Raw genomic sequence first — 22,664 nt, 5'->3', positions numbered from 1 at the left:
TGAGCTGGATGGGCAAGAAACTGACAGGTTAAGTTTGATCAATGTGCACCATGTGTGTGTTGATCATGGTTTTCTATGCTGTGCATAACAATCAAAGATACCCCCAAGGGTCAAACCTTTTTCATTGTTCTAAATGGGCACATTAATGAACCTAATGGTATATGAGCGATACCACAGCCTGAGTGAAACTGACTAGCATGACTGCTTCAGAGACTTCCTGCATTGCAATGCAGCAGGGCTTCATGGCTGCAATCCATTCAGGGGAAACCATTAGAACAAACTGCTCTCAGGGTAGGAAAGCACACCAGGTATGATCATTTATAAACTGAGTCACCTCTGTGTGCCCTATACGCAAGGACAAAAGCCCAAGGACTGTCAGCATACAAACTGTTTCATAGCAGGGAGAAGTGAGGGAACCACTGACTGTGAGGGAACTCAGCTGGCATCCCTGCCATCAGGCCATCAACAGGTAGAAGATAGAGATAGAAAGAAGACAATTACTTCTTTGACCATACCAGCCTTTTTGACATGTGGGTAAGTTGTCACTCTTACTTTGAGAGCATTTAACTCCTCAAAATGTTTTTTTCCCCCTGTTACTGAGAATTACAATCAAAGTAACAGAAACAAAGGATCTGGTTATCTCAAAGGCTGGTATCGTCATGTAAGATACATACTGTATCTCCTGTCTTACCATCTCACTCTTTTTTCCCTTTCTCTCTATCCCAGTTGGTATATTACGTGATAATACTACTACTACTACTACTACTACTACTACTAGGCCGGAGACTATTTCGCTCCTGCCCGTCCCTCTGTCCGTGTGTTTGTGAACAACTAATCTCCGGCACTGTTGGACCGATTAGCGCACTTTTTTTTCAGTCTCATGGAAGGGATATAACAGCCCACCTCACGTTTAGGCCTATAACTCTTGAATCATAGGTTGTACAATCAAAATGGACTCCTTGGATCCTACAAAATTCACACAAAGTGGTGCACATTATGCACTCTAAAGATGGACGGTAAGATAAAGAAAAACCTTAACTGATCCCTGTGGGAGAATTCAGGTGTAGTAGCAGCAACAGCTATAAGTGTGAAACACAGGATAGATACAGGTAAGAACAGACAACAGTCTTAATAAGTCTTAATAAAGTATCTGCACAGGACGCTTAAGAGTCACAGGGTCTCCAAGTCATCAATGGTTTTCTTGCACTTGGGAGCATGAATGTGCACACGGCACAGCACATTCTCATGGTAACCAAACCATTACTTTTCGAGATATGGTTGTCAGAGACAGACAAAGGAGCAAAAACATAACCTCCTTGACAGAGCCCATCCATGGGTGGAACCCATGGATGGAATCCTATAACACATGAGAAGATACCCCTCTTGTGGTCAAAAAGGTGAATAACATACAAGCACATACTGTAGCCTACATACAGGTAGACTCATATTTCAAGACAACCCCACATTTTTCATACATTCTTGTTAAAGATTGAGACTGAAATTTATAACATTTCTTTTATTTATTAATTAGGGTAATACATGAGTTCAACTAAGGCAGTGAAGGAAGATAAAAGATTACCTTTAGCTAGTACACTGGGTCTTCAACAGGGGGTCCCAGACCCCTAGGGGTTCCTCAGTTACTACAGGAGGGCCGCCAAATCTTTGTGTGCTTTTCTTTTTTTCTTTTTATTAACCACTTGAACCCTATAGCATCACTATGCCATATCTGGGGGGAACATTCCCCCCGATCTACAAGCTCGACGAAACAGGATCTGAAGGTCTTGAGGGCCTGGAATGCCTTGTACGGGATGAGGAGAGTGTGGAAATCTGAGATGGGAGATGACCTCAAGAGGCGGCTGTTCATGGCGACTGTAGAATCAGTAGACTACTGCTGTACGACTACGAGGCCGATACATGGATGCACGGTCCACGCTCACAGTACAGTAGGAAAAGGCCCTGGATGTTGTTGTCTACACAAGAATGTTACTAATGGCACTTGATGTCACATGGGCGGACCATATCAGAAACAAGGATCTCCACGGGGACCTCCCGTGGGTCACGGACAGGGAGAGAAGGATGAGGCTGCTGGGCACTAGTGTCAGGCACCCTGAACTGATAGTGAGCGAACTGACAATACTGGGAGCCAACCCAAGGGACAGCTAGGGAAGGAGGTGCACCACCAGTGGTTCCCAAACTGTTTAGCTTGAGACCCAAAAGAGACATTTGATGTCTGCCCGGGACCCAAACTAGTGAAATGAGCAGATCTACAAGCTCACTTGTAGATTGGCTATTTTCACAATTTTCTTAAAAGATTTTTGTATTCAGTTATGAAATTCTTTTGAAAATTGTTTGAATTTGTTTTAAACAATTGTGATTAATTTTTTGGGGGACATTTTTGAAAATCTTTTGAAATAATAAAAATTTAAAACAAAATCTAGGAAACCCAAAAATAAAGGGATGTTTTCTTGCGACCCATAAAAATGGGTCCACGACCCACAAATGGGTCCTGATCCAGTGTTTGGGAAACTGATGTAGACACACGTGACAGTGGAGCTAGCAGCACTACAGAGCCCCAGACCATGATGCTGGAGGGAGTGGAGGGCGGTGATCCAGGAGTCCTGAGTTGGTGTTGTCTAGTCTTGCCTCGGACACTGGTTTTTGAAGAATGATATCAAAACCAAAAATTATTAGCCTATAAATACCCCTGGTCTCCGTATATAGTCTTATTCAATCATTTGAGCTACATATAGGCTATTATTTTATTGAAACTCAAGAGATGTTTTCAACTCCTGTCGATGTTTGGCTATCTCCTTTCTTAATGTAATATTTTCGTTTTTCTTTATCAATTCAGTTCGTTTCACAGCAAGATTTCTGTCAGTTACAGCTTGCAACTTCATTTTTTCCCCTGTCCATTTTGCAGAAGCTAGTTACACAATAATGCTATCAAGTAGAGTAGATAACGGTTAGATGGTGTGATGTGTGAACCATATCACTTAATTGCATGATGTGCTGTATTTACGACAGTAACTACCGTGAAAGACTAACCACAAGTCTAACCACAGGCACTTTGGCAAGGAGACAACCTGCTATTCACACTGTATGCATAGGGCATAGCCTATTAGACCATTATCACTAGTGCTTCTAAGTCCAACACTCAAATGTCTCAAATGCGATTTGCTTGCACCTACAGTACAAAGTAGGAAGGTCTACGTACTTTTGAAATGGCTTTTGCATACTTACTCAGCATCCTAGAAGAAGTGTGTAGCCTACCTGAAATTTGCACACTAGTGTTAGTACACAAAACATTTTGTCATTCATCTTCCTGGTCCCCTTCATTATCATCTATAAAGTCAGCCATTTAAAGTTGTGAATGTCCAAATCAAATGATTCATATACAGCTAGTTATAATAGTTCTAATAAAACCAAGATCAAGACATGAAATTAAAACTGGTTAACCAAAATGTGTGCAAACTGTTTATCTCTATGAGATTACAAAACACATAATGGAAATAATCTGTCCAAGCCAGCTTTAATTGCACATGCACTGCATTGCACATGAATCAGATCAATATTTGATAAGATAACAGAAACCTGAATCAAGAACTGGAAAGTATAGACTGGGGCATTGGGTGAGGAGATTGACAGACAAGTTAAATGTGCATAGCCAAAACATAATAGCGTATAAGCAAAAGCCTGTGCCATGTTTACATTTAGGATAAAGGAAACTGTGAGCACATATTTTGGAATAATTTCTTATAATTAATTAGAAATTATACTTTACTGCAGCATTTAGAATGAAAATGTGATAGTGTTAATCACCTATTTTTGTGAGCTGACCAAGTGTTGTGGGAATAATAATAATAATAATAACCATGTAAACCAGGGGTTGGCACCATTCTTTTCCCAGGAGGCCATAATAGCTTAATAGCTTTACTGTATCACACATTATCATTATATGCATTATAAATGTGGACTCAAGGCTGTTCCACTGTCACATTATAAACATTTAACATTTGAGTACATACGGATGGAATATGGAATGCAGGTATGTACTCTAATGGTACATATTAATTACTAATAATTGATTGGAGTTGCGTTAAATAAATTTCCCTCAAAAACATTAACATAAAATGCTGTCTTTTAAGATGTAGATGTTTGGGGGGGTAATTTCGTTTTTCTTTGAGGACTTCGAGGGCCAGATTGAAATGGTCAAAGGGCCAGTTCCGGCCCCCGGGCCGTATGTTGCCCATGTGTGATGTAAACAAAGCTGTGTGTGATTTCACCATAGAGTTATAATATATATATTATAACTCATTATATTTCACCGACACAGGCTTGGCAAAGCTAAAGATAACTATAGCAATCACAGCTGAATTTAAAAATGACCAATTAATTTGGTTATGCTATAGGATCTCTAAATAAAGTTGTGTATATAGTGCTATAGTGTTTTTTCAGTAACAGGAGTCCCCCTGTCTCTCCAGCTCTTTAATAAACAGAAAGTAAAACATTTTTGGTGCTTTGCAAAATTTCAACCAATCAGGAGAGAATTCATCACCATTCCAGTATTCCAGTTCCAAATTTGTCTGCTAATTTATTTGTGTCATCACTTACAATTTCACATTTTTAGTCTGTATCCTGTCTGGGTTCTCTATACCGATTGGAGAAAATTTGTATCCCGACCTCAAAATGCATTTTCTGTTTAATAGAGCGCTGGAGAGACATGGAGACTCCTTACTGAAAAAACACTCTATAGCAATGAGTACTATCAGAATATAGAGCTATTTAACACAAAGAAAATCACTTACCCTACCTTTAAGTTAGATTAGGATATGTAATAGCTATAAAGTAGGACCACTGAAGATAATATTCTATATAAAATTAACAGGTGTTGCACATTACAACACAATAATTTTGAGATTCTGTAAAACACCAATACAAACATATCCTGACCTAGACCACCATTCAATACTTACAACTTGTGTTGTTTTTACTTGTGATGTGAGAAATAGATTAAATCATTAATTGATTTGAAAGACTTACTTGTCTCAAAAGCTTAACATTTCATGACAATCAAACTGGGCACTGAAATACCTTATAAAAAATGAATGTAATAATTGATTTAACATCACAACATTTGAAATATACTGTATGTTCCCAACCCAGACAATTTACCTATTAGGTACAAAGCTGGGCAATAGTGTACCCCATTTACAAAATGTGCTGTATCTTTTATTATTCAAGTCTGGGAGTTGAATGACATGAGAAATCACTATCATTTGCCTGCTTGATGCCTGCACTCAACATATCACTCATATACCATTGTCACTTGTCCTGTATTGACAAGCATTAATTAGATCATTTTAAAGGGTTATACTGGCTATTAGTAATCAATGTCACCCCTTGAATCTACTTAAATATGGGTTAAATGTCTCAGAGAATGGATGGATTTTGTGAAAGGGGTCCATCCACTCAGTCTAGTTGAGAGAAAATAAATACCTAAACCCCATAGAGTATCATGTAACAGCTACATAAGTCTGTATCCAGAAATAATTCATTGGATACTTGTTTTTTTGTCTGCATTCTCAGCAAGGATAAATCTAGGCTTTGCTTATTTTCATCAGGCATTTGCTACCGTTGCTACTACAAACTGTTGTACAGCAGCCTTATGTTAACGGATGAACAAAGTACAGATAAATACAATGACAACTAAATCCAGATGGTGCTGAAAGTGGGACGGAACCTTCATTCAACTCTATGAAACAGTATTACATTCCAAGTGGCTACAATAAAAGATTTGATCAATTATCACTTGGACCACTAAGCACAGTCAAAACAATTAGGCTACTTCCAAAGTTTATGACATTATATTGCTATGCTATCCTCAAATCTGCTGATTATGGATCTTGTGTTATTGAAAATAGATCTCCACCTAACATGGACAACACACTAATATCAACCCAAATCTCAACCAGTGTACCATTTATATAAATGTTCTAGACTTCCCCTCTGATCACAACCCTACTCATTTATTATTGGTTTATCTGTATCAGCTGGCACTATTCATTATGTCTGTATGGCTGTTTTGCAAAATGCTTACTGTAAACTACTTTCACTTCAGAAATTATGCCCATGCTCCATTATGATCAATACTTTTCAGGCCTATCATTCTACCTATAGTATAGCCATCGCAAATGTCACTGGTCCACTGGTTGGACCCCCATTATCCACCTCAAATAGTTGCTCTTGCTTCCATACTGTATGTGATGACTGCAGTCATGGACATAGCAGTATGTCCTAAATATTTAAATATGTTGTACATAGTGGAACGGACCCACATTACTAAAGTATACTCAAAATATACAATGAAATCAAATAAAAGGCCAAAAATGTAATAAGTCACCAATGAAGATTTATTGTTACAGAGTTTACAAGGTTTTGGTTCTGTAGTACCCTACGTCTAATGAAGTGCAATTGTACTCAAGCCAGTTACTGTGAGCAATGAGAGGCACGTATTTTGTGTGAATTAAACAGCAGAGTAATGGTTCCTACAAATACAAACAAAGCAGAAATCCATGCACAAGGAAACGATACATCAGTTTACAGGAATACTTCCCTTGAAAATAATGTCAATCTAAGCAAACACAAAAGACATTGTGCATTTCTAGTCCAGCTTGTTGATAATGTTGACGAGACCGAAACCAAAGTGTGCCAGACAGGTCCTTAAAGTCTGCTCAGAAATGATTGGTAACTCTACTTGAAGCTGCAAGACTTTCTTACATTCCTGGCAGTATATTAATGCAATGCAAAATAAAGGTTTGGGATAGTGCGTTTGGACAGTATCATCAGTCACATAAGACACCAAAACCGTCTGAAAGACAGAAGTCTTTGTAGAGTTTTAACTATTGAAGGCTTATAGGTATATTCATGTTCAATCAATAGCAGCCTCTCATTTATCATTTGCATTGATTTTGCAAGGAGATTGTTATTATCTTATTCCATTATCGTGTGATATATTCAATACAAGCAAGATAAAGACAGGTCTTTGTTATAAGACCGATATCGGTTAACGTGAAATTGTGGCATTATTGTAAAAATGTTAAACTTAAGGATAATGATCATCATATTGTAGCCATTACAGTTTGTATTGTTAACAAAACATAATTTACTCCACCTGTTCACAGTGACTATTAAGAGTGGAGAAAACACCTTTAGTACTTGACATCACCTTCCTGGAAACACTTGTGCTTGCTTACTTGGTGACAGTTGGAGCTTTTGGTAAGTTTTATCCTGATGGAGGTCAAAATGATATAACATTAAGAAAAATGTGCAATCCTGTCAAAATCACAGCATGTTTCAGTTATTATGTTATAGTCGTTGTGGTTGTGTACTGTACAGGGTAGCTGTAATCCTACTGAAAGCCTGGGGAGGCCATGTAAGAACTTGTGGTCATGTGAAATTACACATTAAAGTCCTCAGTGTTAATTTAACTCTGAGTGCACAAATGGATCCATATGAGTCAATTTGTAGACTCTCTGTGAAATTAACACTTGATTTTACGGTATAGGTGGGAACACAAGAGAAAGGAAGGACCAACTTCCTCACACCTTTTCACCAGCATCCACTCATCATTAGACCTAATAAATCTTGGTATTGTCAAACAGATAATCACAGCTATATCCAACTGATACTCCATTTGAGTCTACCATCTAAATGGACAGGCAATGTCACTTTTGAAGGAAAGCAGATGCACAACAACATTCTCTAGCTTTCCTTTATGATACAATCAAGGGCCACTGTTAAAAATCATTTACAACCTAGGTTTAACATCAAAATAAAAATACTTAAGTTGCTTTTGAATGGCAACTATTGAAGAACAACGTACTGTAACATACATATTAAATACTGTGTAGTCCATGCAATTGCGCACGGCCGATTTGCATCATTATGATAAGTCATTAATTGCATGGGAGACATCAGCCAACAGTATATTCCTGTTTCAAGGAGGAACTCCACACCTCAGGGGAGCTGCTCAGCCGGACTTGAAGAGCAAGATGGCCACTTGCCCCAAATAGAAGTAAATAAAATGCTTTGTCTCATGGGTAACATAGCTGCCGAAGTTTCTTCCAACAATGCAATGCCATGTAGGGTTATACTTCTTGTCAAACTCCTGAAAACAAGACCAGAGGAGATCATTTAGTCTGACAATATCACACAGACAGCTCTGGGACTACTTTGGTAAAGGTTCAAATCCTGCTTCAGCCCTACATAGTGTTGTTTTGGCTTCAGAATTTGGGAAGGGGGGAAAAGGAGAAGAAACGCCACAAAAAAATGCAGTTATTTCTGCATAAGGCAGACCCCAAAAATGCTACATGGTGAGCAAATTCCTGTCTTACAGGGATAGTTCTACCCCAAAATGACTTGTTTTCTATCGATTATGGGTGAGTCTCCTACCAGAGTCTCCGCTGGTCATCAAATTATTGGCTTAGGAATGAGACAAAAACAAATCTCCATGAATTCAAGGCTTCATGGGGTGTCTAATTGATAGAACAGAAGATGTTTTTGGGTGAACTACTCCTTTAAGTTACTAATGTTACTGATGAGCACGTGGCCGCACCGTTCTGTCCACTCTCACCTTCTTGATGTAGGCTGCAATGTCCTTCTCTATGTTGTATTTCTCCATGGCCTGTGTGGCGCAATCCACAGCATCCTGCTGCATGTCCTCAGACATGTCTGCATTCTTGATCACAGCTTTCCTGTCAGTCATGATGATGTCTGCTGAAACGAACTGCAAAGAAAACACTCACTCACTCACACGGATTGCACTGGAATGAACACACCGGCAGGTAGCCTTTACCAGGGGTTCTTAACCTGTGGGCATGATTTTGGGGGGTCCCCAGATGACAGTGAAGTGACAATTTAAGGACTTTTAATACCTAATACGCCTTTTAAACGCCTTTTTAATACCTAAAAAAAAAAAGGAAATAAAATGTAAAAAGAGCATGACTGCATCTAAAGTAATCAACAAACTATACTATGAAAACTGGTCAAATATTGGCCAAATAATATAAGAAAGAGGCAAAATTTTGAAAATAGCATTTTCACAATATGTGGAACCGAGTCAAACCAAATCGAATGCCTCAACTCCTACAATTCCAAGTGCTGATCAGGATCGGGGTCCCCAGTTCAAATGTGATTATTTTGGGGGGTCCCCAGTTGAAATATGATTATTTTGCTGGGTCGCAGCCTGAAAAGGTTGAGAACCACTGGCCTACGCAATCAATGACACCTCAACCAGCCAATTAGGTGAGAAAGAGAAAGGCAGGCCAACATCAAGGGACAATGGTCATACGCAGAGAAATTGGTCATTTGGGGAAATAATGGCGACCCGTGCATTTCATTAAAACATTATCCTATAATTAATAATCTCTCTAAACTTTATTATGCTATAGACGACGAGGCATGGAGCGGGGCATGGATTGGCTGTGAAACTCAATACAGGTGGAGTTAAATTACTTGGCAAAAAATTACTTTGCGATATAGACAGGTTCCCTTCTCCTGCATAATGGTTTGACGAACCAGTCTCGTCATTTAAAATGGCCATTAACAATCGAGCATTTTGCACTACAGATCGCTCGGCCTACAGCACGCTCCACACTACTAATAAATGAAATCCCAGATAAATTAAGCTACATTTAATAACAGTACATTATGAGGGGAGAATAACTCAAATCAAACTGTAAAGTCGCACGGGGAATATGTCGCGTCGGCAGACCTAATAGCATGTCACTCACCCTCTCTGACTCCTTCGGTACTTCCTTTGCAATAGTAATATCTCGTCTTGTCGACAGTAATATGGATTTGGCTCCGCAATTAATTTCTTCAGATTTACACAATAACTATGTAGGTAGGTATGGTATCCTATCCCAGTGTTCTAGAAGCCCTCCCCGCCCTCTATCATCCATTGGCTGTGCAGCAGCCTCCCGGGGTGGTGGGAGCGATTTACTGCTGCTCCCATCTGCCTGCATCTTATTTCATCCCACAATGCATCATTGGCAATACATACACCACAGTGGGGGGGCCAAAAGATGAGACCTGTTATAATAACTTCAACTGCACTCAACCATCATTCTAGCCCATTTCGGAACCTGTATACCTTTTGTGTATTTGATATAAATACAAAAAAAAAAGTGTAGGCTACAGGGTTCCGAAAGGGGCCATCATCAACCATCATGAATCGGTGGTGCGGGAAAATGGAACATTGTTATTGTAAAACTAACGTTGACATAACGTTATGAGTGTCCTTTAGTGAGTATGAGTGTCTGGTATGGGGCTATTCAATTAATGTCACCCAGGCTGTTGTTGGAAAGATTTGTTAGTTTGACTCAACACTCTTGGAACTGTATTTCATGATTTCCACATATTGAGCCCTGAATTGTATTATAGTTCAAATTTAAGTCAGACACTATTTGACCAGATTTTGATTTATCAGTGGATGCAGCAGAACCACATTTCCTGAAGTCCACATTTAACGATCCAAATGTCGTCACATTTATACATTTTACCAGATTGGATTGACCAGTGGAGATAGTACAATGGGAGAATATCTAATAGCATTTTAATATTGATTCCATTAGGAATAACATCCTTTCACACATTTGAGTATTCCAATAAAAAAAAGACACTGAACTAAAATTGTGTACCGTTTTATTGAAAATGCTAGGAGAAACATAAGATTAAGCAATGATACAAACTACACCCAAATGAAACCCCCAAACCATCCCAATTTAATTCCCTCATACCAGGCATCTACGATTCCATCCTTTGATCCAACTTCCTGGTCCTCAGATTCGCTTTCTTGTAAATAAAGCCATATCATTCAAAAATTAAGATATTTAGGCTATTGGAAAAAGTTGCTCAGGGACTCCTTAATTTGTTCCAAATCAACTCATTGGATTCCTGGAAAACGGATCCCGTTCCAAGCATCCATCCTTGCCTATCCCCTCCCTATCGATCCACTCATCCAGCTCCAAGGATTGGGATCCACTGAGCCACTCCTCCAATCAAAACCTTGAAATACCAGGAAGAAAATCAGAGGCAAACCATTAGAATGATGTCAGATTTGGGCCTAATCCAATTTTGAGCACTCATGAAATACATTGTTTTACAAACTAACCATGAGCACCAAAAATTTGTGAAGCAAAACATTTAACTGGTGACAAGATTAGCTTTTGAAGTAACCCTATCCCACCCCAACACAAATATCAATCTGGATTCCAATAGAAGTGTTACACAAGTACATTTATGACAAAAATCTGACTTAGGGCTGTTACTTCGGACCCAAGGCAGCATGTAAAAAATGGAAGTTATGACAAGTATTTGTGACATTATGACATGCACCCTAAATCTTATCCAAAACCTCAATATGAAGCGTACCATAGGACCTGACTCCTCCTCATTTAGATGTCCTATCCTGACCATACAAATGAAATGTGCTCCACAATGGTTTTATTCCAAATCATTCTTTTAATCCTTATCTTCAGATGTCTAAAGGAAGACACAAGGGTAAAATACAGTTAAGCAATGTCCCCCATCCGCCCACCCAGTCAACCCATTAACAAAAATAAAATTCCTCAATTTTCGAACACTTGCAAAAACACTGAGTGCAAAAAAGTGCAGCTCAACCTTTTTGCAAACTCAAAACAGCACATTTTGCAAAATTTGCGACAAAAAAAAACCGTCAAAACAAACCGCAGGGACCAAAACAAAAGGACAAAGCAGCTGGAAAGGGGAGGAAAGGTAAAAAGGGACACATCTACATACCAAGATCTTCCACAACGACATCAGGACAAGATTAAAAAAATTAAAATCAACATCTGAAAAACTCAAAGAGGTAAAAACAGGAAGGTATACAGGGAACTCATCAAAAGGGCAACACATCAACGGTTGATAGAAAGATTCAGGAACGGGAGCGAGAGCGGCTATGACGAGGAGAGTAGCGGGGTGATCCTCGGCCCCCCCGGGTACGGGAGTTGCTGCGGCTTCGGCTGGGACTTCGGCTTCTGCTGCGGCTGCCACGGCTACGGGAGCGTGATCTTCCATAACTCGGACTGCGGGGGCCATCTACTTTCACACGAATGTATGCGGTCTCTCCCTGGTAGACACAAGAGAACTTGACATTGAAGAGACCACACCCTCTCTTTGCATCACTGAAAGTGAACACACCAGAGCTGGAAGCAAGGGCCACAACTGCTCCCTATCAACAGTAACTATCTCACTGTTGCCATCAACGTTGCAGACAAGTACTCACCTTCCAAAAGGCAAAGAAACAATATCCGTGACTAGGAGTCAAATCAGTACACATACCTCATGTGATCGGAATTTGGTGTTGTCCAGCTTTCTAACAGCGTAGGTCATGTCTTCTTTGCGCACAAATTCGACCACCCCGGTTCCATCTCTGAAAACATCCGCATAACACACATCTCCAGCTTCGCGCATGTGATCTTTCAGATCCTGCCAGCTGCCACTTTGGGGTAGCCCTGCAACACAAATCATGAATAATGATTTTCAAACAGGGCCACATTTATTCCATGCAAGGAGTCCCAAGAAGCCACATTTCAATATTTAACCATTTACTACAATTCAATTTATCCATGGGTGTTTAGTGGGGCACCATTGTGGGATGGGAGCTAATCAGTCATCTACTGGTGCCCTTACCTGAAACAATGACCCTGTACTCAGAGCGCCTGGATGGGGGCCCATATCTGCCCCTGGGTGCACCGATCCCACCACCACCGCCAAAACCTCCTCTCCCGGAACCTCTGCCACTCCGTGGGAACTCCACGCGCAGTCTGTAGCCATCGTAATCATATCCATCACGTCCATATACAGCATCATCTGCGTCCCTGAAAAAGATGATTTGAATGTCATTCATTGGTGTGAAGAGGACCGTGTTAGCGGCTGGAACAGTACAGAGGCACTAGTAGTAGGGTTTAACCCGAAGGTGTATTTATTCACAAAAACATGACAAGACATTTAGGAGACACACCCAGACATGGTGTGGTCTAGCTTCTCACCCTCAGCTCTCCTCTAGTGGAATGGCAGCAGCCTTTAATAGCCAGCTGGAGCTAATGCATCTGGACTATACCATTTTACTGCACCACTCACAGGGGTGTTTCTAAAACATAAATACCTAACTAAACATAGAGTAAATACACGAATATAAATAGCCTTAAAACACACAAGTGTTACAAGTCTCATTAACTACACAGGTTATTCAATAATTCCTTCTTCACACTACAACATCATTTACCACTCACACCAGCACATCATAACCCCCCCCCAGCTATCCTAATATGGTCCAGCCCAATCATGCTGAAACACACAGGCAATTGTTAGGCATTCAATCAGACCTTAACAATAAAACTCATATTGCACCTCAACCATATTGCACCTAGTCTCTATTGCACTTATTACACACATTACACCTGCCCATCATGATTGTCACACTTTAGTCTCCCCAGGTGGAACTTGTTGGCTGAGTCAGTGGCCATCTCAGTCAAACAGGAAACAAATCAAATGTATTCAACAATAAAATAATGACTGTGCAAAATATGCTGTGCAAATTACTAAAGTGCTAATACTTTGTGCAATTAAATCAACTCAGGGTTAAAATACATGTGCAACATTTGTAACAGAGGTCCGCTCTGTTACAATTGGGTAGAAATGGAGACTATGGTTTCAGATTGGCTCATCTGCACACATTATACAGGTATAACCACTAACATACATGTGAAGTTGTTATGTTAATCCACCTTATTTGCACGCGTGCAGAAAACAGACTTGATAGCTGACTCACCAATGCGATCATAATCATACGAACAGTATGCATTTGCCAAAGGTTTGTTTCAATAATTGAAGTATAACGTTCCAACAACGCCAGGTGTTCCCATTCATTCATTCGAGACGAGAGGCTAGTTGACTCTGCAGCAGTGGTGTAAAGTAACTAAGTACATTTACTTAAGTACTGTACTTAAGTAAAATTTTGAGGTATTTGTACTTTACTTGAGTATTTCCAATTTCCAATACTTTTACTTCTACTCCACTACATCTCGGGTCCAAATATTGTACTTTTACTCCACTACAATTATTTGAAAACTTTAGTTACTAGTTACTTTGCAGATAGAAATTATTACATTATAAAACATACATTAACCACTTTAGCCCTATTTTATACATAGGCTATTTGAAAATAGCCGATCTACAATCGACGCGTTGTGAGCTTGTAGATCTGCTATTTTCAAACATTTTAGTACTTTTACTTTTGGTACTTTAAGTACATTTTGATACCAATACTTTTGTACTTTTACTCAAGTAAATTTTGAATTCCGGATTTTTACTTGTAACAGAGTACTCCTACATTGCAGTATTGATACTTTTACTGAAGTAAAACATTTGAGTACTTTTTCCACCACTGCTCTGCAGTGCAACAACAACACAAGAGGCTAGGACGAAAGCGTTAAAAAACAAATAGGCCTACAATACAAACCGGCTGAGGAAGTACGGTATGCATCTTAAAATAGCACAACCGCGAGGTTGCATTAATGCCTTTAAAGCAACGTGGACTTCACACTCAAAAGCGAAACCCCGCGCACCACGTTTCTGTTATGAGATCACATTCACATCACAATGAGGCGTGTTGGGTCCAGGACACAGTCTGATCCCTTCACAACATGGCTCTATGGGGGCCTAAAGGGCTTCGTTTTAATTGTTATCAAGTCATGCGATCCAAAAAAAAAAATACTTTAAAATTCCAAGCATTTCATTTTCAAAATAGGCGGGTTGAACATGTCATATTCTTTCCAGCGAAACAGGTCGAGCGACATTGAAGCATTTACTGCCCCAAAGCTAGATGGTAACCGGAAGGCTCGCTCCAGCGGTTCTTGTATTTTTTTTAATTCGGTTTTACTGAGGATAAGGTTAGAAATAAGTTTAGAGTTGGGCATGGTTTTACTGAGGTTAAGATTAGGAATAAGGTTAGGATTAAGCATAGTTTATCTAGTATCTGTCTGTCATTTAATGTCACTACTATGAATCGAGTACAAAAGGACCCCAATTGAAACAAGCCAGTGACTTAAAAAAAAAAGAAGCTATTTAGTTGACCTTGTATTTGAACTGTACTTTCAACTTCTAAATAAACAAATCAATCAAGTTACGGTTAGGAATAAGGTTAGAATTGGCACATTCAGAAGTTACATTTAGGAATAAGGTTATGTTTAGGCATAGTTCACTGAGGTTACGTTTAGTAATAAGGTTAGGTTTAGGCATAGTTCATTGAGGTTACGTTTAGGAATATACCTGGTGGCGACCGTTCCGAGGTCACCGGATTTGCCCCGGGGGTGTTTTGGGGCAAGTGTTCTGGTATTCGGCTAGCTAGCTACAGTACTTAGTGTTAACTCGTCACCTGGGGTCTTCGAACTCAATGAAAGCGAACGGCGGTCCTCCTCGTCGGTTCTTCAGGTCTATGTCTCGGATCGCACCGTACTTGTAGAACACGTCCTCCACATCCTTGGTGCGGATATCAGGGGGAAGGTTCCCCACGTAGATCCGACAGTCGTTGTTTCCAGCGGGGCCTCGTACTACACCTCCCGACATGGTTCCTCATGCACACACACACTGCCTGCTGCAAGCTGCTGGCCAACCGTTGTGTTGCTCCAATCGTTCCGACTTATTATCGATGTTCTCGCAGGAAAAAGGGGAAACTACACAAAACGAGACGTTTTGGACCCTCTTACACGCAGGGTTAGAAAAACACACACATACACACACTGTCTGTACGAGCTGCAGCTTGTTGTGTGTGTTTCTTTAAGGAAGGGCTACTCTTCTTCAGGGTTGCCAGGTTTCGCGGGAGAAATAAGCAACCAGGTCTATGAAAACAAGCCTAAAAGAAGCGAGCCCTTCTAAACAGGATAAGGAGGATAATTCCTTTTAACAGGATGTTCATGAAAGTCCTTGCGGGCTTGTTTCCAATGAGGGCCTGTGAGCAATTAGGGGTTAAGAGTCTTGCTCAGGGACAAATTTCATTTCATCGACACATATGCTGGCGTGGCCTGGAATCGTATCTGGGGCAACTAGGGCCTCTGGCTCCCTAGGCGGGCTCACTAACCACTCAGCTATGGCCGCCCCCAACAATCTTGAAGAAAATGTAAATAATTTGGAATATTTTTGAAACACAAATCCTGTATGGCATAAAATATTTTCAGATGGGGATACGCAGACAAATCCGTGTTAATTTAGGGGTCCTTGACTTGAAAATGTTAAAAAATAAGCCCAAAAAACAGCAACCACCAATATTTACAATACAAGCTACTTTACTGAAAAACATGCCCAAAGTCGCTTATAATAAGCGGACATGGCAACCCTGCTGTCCATCTTCACTGATGCGTTCATGAATCCCGGAATTGGAAACACTGCTCTCTCTCTCACACACACACACACACACACACACACACACACACACACGCACGCACGCACGCACGCACGCATGCACGCTCACCACACACACACACACACACACACACACACACACACACACACATAGCTGCGGCCATAGCGCCTAGGGAGCCAGAGGCCCTGGTTGCCCCAGGTACGATTCCAGGCCACGCCAGCATATGTGTCGATGAAATGAAATTTGTCCCTGAGCAAGACTCTTAACCCCTAATTGCTCACAGGCCCTCATTGGAAACAATTGATTGATTGATTGATTGATGTAGTTTTAGTTTATTTAGAAAGACATGAGAATAGTACATGACAGTACATAACAGTACATGGAAGTACAAATTCACAATACAAGGTCTACTAAACTGGAACTCTCATTAAGCACTAAGCTTGTTTAAAGGAGCTACACCATGAATTTAAAAAAAATATTTGATATTTAATATCATATGGTGTATGTCCCTCAAACCTTTTTCAAAAGGTTTGAGCCTAAATCATCACTCAGATATACTCATCCCAAGTCAATTGTCTCTGGCTTATACAGCACTTTCAGCTGCAATACCAAAACGTCCTCTTGTGCAGGGGGGGGCTACTGAGCAATTCTGTCTGTTAATAAAAAAAAATATTAAAAAAAATTATAAAAAAAAAATTATAAAAAAAAAAATATATATGGAAAAATTCTGCATAAAAAGAAGCATATAAGAAAAATACAAAATCGAAAAAAAAACACTTTGAACATTTTTGAACAATTCCACCAAGTGTTTGAGGTGCCTGTTTCACCCACTTCCGGGGGGCGGAGCCAAAATCCGAGCCCGAAGTATTTGTTCGTAGACCCCCACTTAGGGGGGGTAGAAAAAGTTTCGGAGAGATTCGGGCACTTTTCATTTAACATTGGGTTTGGGTTTGACATCATAAACATTTCCATTCTGAGATCGCCTGTTCAGACACGCCCATTCTGGAAATCCATGAAATGAGAAGGAATGACTGAATTTAAAAAAAAAACATTTTTTTGGGTACAAGAGACACTGGGGACCCCAAAAAATACAAAAAAACAAGAAAAAAGTGATTTTCATGGTGTAGACCCTTTAAGATGAGAACCCCATGCACACAAATCATGATGTCATATAAGAGGCAGACAGATATACACACTACTATACAGAATGTCATACAATCAGCTTTCAGGTTACTGGTATGAAGAGAGAAAAAAATATACATATACAAAAGAGGAAAATGAAGGAGGGGGGGGGGGGTAGGTTAAGACTTAGACAGGGGCCATTTTTGAATTGCAGCCTCCTGAAGGTGTATCTGTAGGGCAGTTTTGAAAGTGCGTAGGGTTTTACACTCCTTTACTCCTTTTGGTAGGGCATTCCACATTTTTGATGAATAGCATGAGAACGAGTTCATTCCCTTAGTTGAGCCAAATCTGGGTTGAACATGATTTGTGGAGATGCCTCTGGTGTTATGATCATGGACTGCATTAACATTTTGGAAGTATTTTGACAAATACAGGGGGATCCCAATGTTGTGGTGTATCTTGAAGACCAGGCCCATAGCAAGTTGCTGTACTCTGTCCTCAACCCTAAGCCATCCAATCCTAGCAAAATGAGCAGGGGTTAGATGGGTTTTGTGATTGAGGCCAAGAAGTAGCCTTACAAGTTTGTTTTGGGATGTTTGGAGCCTTGTTTTTAAGGCCTTGGAGGTGTTGTGATACCATGACGTGCATGCATAATCATAATGACCTTGAATGAGGGCCCCTGCAAGAATCTTCAGAGTATTCTTACTGACACAAGCCCGCAAGGACCGCAAGGACTTTCATGAACGTCCTGTTAAAAGGAATTATCCTTATCCTTATCCACACACACACACACACACACACACCCCCCCACACACACACACACACACACACACACACACACACACACACACACACACACACACACACACACACACACACACACACACACACACACACACACACAATTGTGTTTTTGTACTATGTTTGTGATATGGACCTTGAGTCTGAAATAAAGATTGAATTGAATTGACACACACACACACATACACACACACACACACACACACACACACACACACACACACACACACACACACACACACACACACACACACACACACACACACACACACACACACACACACACACACACACACACACACACACACACACACACCGCATCCGCTAAACAAAATAGTCCACTCATTTGATGATGATAATAAAAAAAAGTATAAAAATAAAACCTAGATACAAAATAAAACATGCAAATTATACTATACAACTAAAAGAGATGGCAAAATATCATTAAAAAAAACTGTGTATATTTGATGTTTTCTTGTAATATAATGTTCTTGTAATTTTATTTTCTGGTAATGTCTCTGTCACACGATTTTCATTTAATTTTCAGATTGGCTCACAATTGCGTGATTCAATGTTTTCTTACTATATCTTTCCAGCAGATGGTGGTATAGTATCGTCACTGTGTGTGTGTGTGTGTGTGTGTGTGTGTGTGTGTGTGTGTGTGTGTGTGTGTGTGTGTGTGTGTGTGTGTGTGTGTGTGTGTGTGTGTGTGTGTGTGTGTGTGTGTGTGTGTGTGTGTGTGTGTGTGCGTGCGCGCGCGTGCGTGCGTGCGTCTCTTTGTGTGTGTGTGTGTGTGTGTGTGTGTGTGTGTGTGTGTGTGTGTGTGTGTGTGTGTGTGTGTGTGTGTGTGTGTGTGTGTTATATACATATTGTGTTAAATACACATAGTGTGTTACATAATTATATTATATCTGTGTGTATATATTAACACACACAAGCATGCATGCACATACTGAACTAATATATGAAACAAGGGGATGTCTGCAATGGACAATATACAATATAAATCCTCAATAAACTTCAATATGTCCAGAACTCAGCTGCCCACCAGCTCACAGTACCCGTTCCAGAGACCACGTTATTACACCAGTCCTCCACCACCTTCACTGGCTCCCGGGTAAACAAAAAATCCACTTCAAAATACTACTCACCACCTACAAGGCACCGAACAATCTGGCTCCCCACTACCTCTTCGACATTGGTGGAGAAAGTACCCTCATGTTTTACGTAAGTAAAAGTATCAATCCTGCAATGTAGAAATACTCTGTTACAAGTAAAATTCCAGAATTCAAAATGTGCTTGAGTAAAAGTTAAAAAGTATTGGTATCAAAATGTACTTAAAGTAGCAAAAGTAAGTACTCGTTATGCAGAATGCCCCGTTTCACAAGTTTTCAAATGTATACAAATCTTTTGAAAATAGCAGATCTACAAGCTCACAATGTGTTGCATCGTGATGCAGTGTGATCTTGTAGATCGGTAATTTTCAAATGGCCGAAATGTATGTAGGGCTGAAGTGATTAATGTATGTTTTGTAATAATACTCAAAATCTACAAAGTAACTAGTTTTCAAATAACTGTAGTGGAGTAAAAGTATAATATTTGCCTCTGAAATGTAGTGGAGTAGAAGTAAAAGTACTGAAAATCGTAAATACTCCAGTAAAGTAAAAAAGATTCCTCAAAATTGTACTTAAGTACAGTACTTGAGTAAATGTTCTTAGTTACTTTACACCACTGCTCACCACCTATAAGGCACTGAACAATCTGGCTCCCCCATACCTCATCGACCTCCTCAAATGTCATGTCCCCTCCCGCTCCCTCAGGTCTGGTGACGCCAACCTCCTTGAGGTCCCCAAGACTTAGTACCGTACCTGGGGCGATAGAGCTTTTGCTGCCCCAACCCTGTGGAATGCACCCCCCAATACTCTCAGAGAGGCCCCCACCCTCCAAACCTTCAAAACTGCTCTCAAAAACCCACCTCTTCAATATGGCTTTCCCCATCTAACCCCTTTCTCATCTTTCACTGTTTTTATTAATTTTATTCCTTAGTCTTAGTCTTTATTAGTGTTTCTTTTTCCTAATGAAGGTGTTCTTCTTTTGTTGTACCATAATTTTTTTTTAAAATCTATGTATTGTTTATGCAAGAGTCTCAAAATATTGGATCTGTAATTTGGTTTGGACAGCATGTGTTGAATACATATCTCATACTCTCGGATATGGTCCGCGTAACAAACAGCCGACAGTATATAAAGATTATTGATAAATCTTTCAAACATGTTGCTGGCAGGGAGAGCTGCATCTGCCGGTAACATCTTTCTTTGTAGCAATAATGTACTGACCGCTGGGATGAATATTCTGGCAACATTAAGAGCAGAGCTATTTTCTTTTCTTTCAAAACATCTATTTAGTTTGCATAGTTAGAAAACCTCAATCCAAAAAACAGCACATATTTGGATTATTTTTATGATTCATGTAGCCTGTCAAAGTGACCACACAAGACGATATCCAATATGGTAATAGGGTATATTGCTATTTAGAACAGCAAAATAAAATCTAATGCAATCCAGGTGTTTGTTAAAATATAATATGGGAGTTAACTGATTTTAAGATCACTATCCAAATACAATCAAATAACTTTCAAATCAACCAATCGTAGAATTTAATGTAATCTATGCAATCTTTTGAATAAATGAAAAGAAAAGAAAAAAAAGTGCGGGTTAAAATGTTGTCTGCAGGTCATAGTTTGGGTAGCTACCATGAATAGATCTATACCCTTAGTACTGTAGATCTATACTACATTATTTGGATAACATATTGTGAAATCATGCATCAGTTGCAATAACAGGTCACACTTTGTTTTAAGATACTTTTTTATTATAATATGTTGATCTACTTTCCTCCAATGCACATAAACCATTTACAATGACAACTCTTCATAATATATGATATAAATTAAAACCTATACGCCCAGTCAGTCAGCTTTTACTTCAAAGCCTGGAAACTTATCTAAGTGGTAGAATATCAGATACACACCCATGCATACAAGTGTGAGGGCACATATTTACATGTGCATTTGTACGCACACGAGCGCACGCACGCACGCACGCACGCACGCACACACACACACACACACACACACACACACACACACACACACACACACACACACACACACACACACACACACACACACACACACACACACACACACACACACACACACACACACACACACACACACACACACACACACACATTTACACATTTACACAATGTCAAACATCCAAATAATGGGCAGGTAATTGCATCAAATGAATGGGTTGCAGTCATCACTACTTTTTAGTTTATTTATTTGTTTACTATTGCTAATGTTTTATGGTAGTATTTCTTTTTCACTACACAAGGCAAGTAATGTCTTGAAATTAAATTATATTTACCTGTATTGTATTTGGTACAAAGTCAGAGCAACCACTTTTCATTTTATACAGTAACATGCATAAAAAATGCTCAGGCAAAGGATTTTCTGATTGTCCTTGTACGCCAAGGCAGCAAAATACACTATTAACTTATTTTTTCATGCAATACCTCCATCGGGAGTGTTTGCCAGAGTGGCCTAAATATTGTAAATTGACTTTTGATCTATTCTAATATTCTCCGTGATGCGGCTTGGTTATGGTAATGACATACTATTTTGATGGTAAGAGCTGAAATGTGGGCATCAACATGCTGCTCAGTATGCATGACTGGACCCATAGACATGCTGGCCAGCCTCACCGCTGTCGTTGCCACCAGTGTATTTCCCCTGACAAGCAAGACTATTCACCTATGAGCAAAAAGATAAGTAAACAAAGAAAGTGTAAATAAACAACATAGATATTCAAATAATTGTTGTTGAGTAAATGTCATTGTATGATTACAGTAAAAATAAGAAAAAAGAAAACATGCCTCAGCTCGATAGATGAACTGCTCAGTTGCTGCATTCTCATTTTCTTTATGTCCTCGCCAGGTTCTGAGAGCAGAGGCCTGCAAGGCTCGGCCATAGGAGAATGTTAGAATCCAGGGCGCGACAAGAGGACAGTTATTGAGTGCATTCAGATGGATAGAAGCCTCCTCTTCACTCTGACCCCCTGAGAGAAATGCCACTCCTGTAGGGATACCAAAAACATTGCGGTGTAACAGGCCATAGCTCAGTTCATGGACATTTATTTAATTTCTGTATTTGCTTGTTTTCTTTTTGACCTGAAGTGCTACTCAGCTTACCTGGGACCGCAGGGGGAACGGTGCGGCGCAAGGCAGTGAT

General features: G+C 39.9%; 3 protein-coding genes across 3 annotated transcripts in view; all 3 read right to left on the bottom strand.

The window, feature by feature from the left end:
• Positions 1-6,387: 6,387 nt before the first annotated feature.
• Positions 6,388-9,924, bottom strand: dynll2a (dynein, light chain, LC8-type 2a). Its single transcript, XM_080428795.1, has 3 exons — positions 9,792-9,924; positions 8,633-8,785; positions 6,388-8,167 (listed from the first exon to the last, which is right to left on the bottom strand). The coding sequence occupies exons 2-3, from the start codon at positions 8,762-8,764 to the stop codon at positions 8,030-8,032; spliced, it is 270 nt and encodes an 89-aa protein (XP_080284921.1). The 5' UTR covers positions 8,765-8,785; positions 9,792-9,924; the 3' UTR covers positions 6,388-8,029.
• Positions 9,925-10,909: 985 nt separating this feature from the next.
• Positions 10,910-15,839, bottom strand: srsf1a (serine and arginine rich splicing factor 1a). The gene is made up of 5 exons (XM_080428360.1): positions 15,461-15,839; positions 12,715-12,902; positions 12,364-12,536; positions 11,434-12,151; positions 10,910-11,067 (listed from the first exon to the last, which is right to left on the bottom strand). Exons 1-4 carry the CDS (start codon positions 15,649-15,651, stop codon positions 11,957-11,959), a joined length of 747 nt encoding a protein of 248 aa, XP_080284486.1. The 5' UTR covers positions 15,652-15,839; the 3' UTR covers positions 10,910-11,067; positions 11,434-11,956.
• Positions 15,840-22,094: 6,255 nt separating this feature from the next.
• aldoca (aldolase C, fructose-bisphosphate, a) overlaps positions 22,095-22,664 on the bottom strand; it is a gene marked incomplete at both ends in the record, with an annotated part of 2,369 nt that continues 1,799 nt past the window's right edge. The window contains 3 exon segments of the mRNA XM_080429167.1: positions 22,095-22,187; positions 22,310-22,509; positions 22,625-22,661. Coding sequence (XP_080285293.1) covers positions 22,095-22,187; positions 22,310-22,509; positions 22,625-22,661 — 330 coding nt within the window.

The sequence above is a fragment of the Gymnoscopelus braueri genome, assembly GCF_963280865.1.
Source record: "Gymnoscopelus braueri genome assembly, chromosome: 5".
NCBI classification, from domain to species: domain Eukaryota; kingdom Metazoa; phylum Chordata; class Actinopteri; order Myctophiformes; family Myctophidae; genus Gymnoscopelus; species Gymnoscopelus braueri.
This window is presented reverse-complemented; position numbering and strand designations above follow the sequence as displayed.

What these genes read in the sequence shown, in the direction of transcription:
- dynll2a (XM_080428795.1), bottom strand. Translation starts at nt 8,764, where the DNA reads ATGACTGACAGGAAAGCTGTGATCAAGAATGCAGACATGTCTGAGGAC. An exon ending in TTGCAGCCTACATCAAGAAG is followed by an intron (nt 8,168 to 8,632) that starts GTGAGAGTGGAC and finishes TCTTGTTTTCAG; the next exon opens with GAGTTTGACAAGAAGTATAA.
- srsf1a (XM_080428360.1), bottom strand. Translation starts at nt 15,651, where the DNA reads ATGTCGGGAGGTGTAGTACGAGGCCCCGCTGGAAACAACGACTGTCGG. An exon ending in ATTGAGTTCGAAGACCCCAG is followed by an intron (nt 12,903 to 15,460) that starts GTGACGAGTTAA and finishes CATCTTTTTCAG; the next exon opens with GGACGCAGATGATGCTGTAT. An exon ending in CCAAATTCCGATCACATGAG is followed by an intron (nt 12,152 to 12,363) that starts GTATGTGTACTG and finishes TGTGTCTACCAG; the next exon opens with GGAGAGACCGCATACATTCG.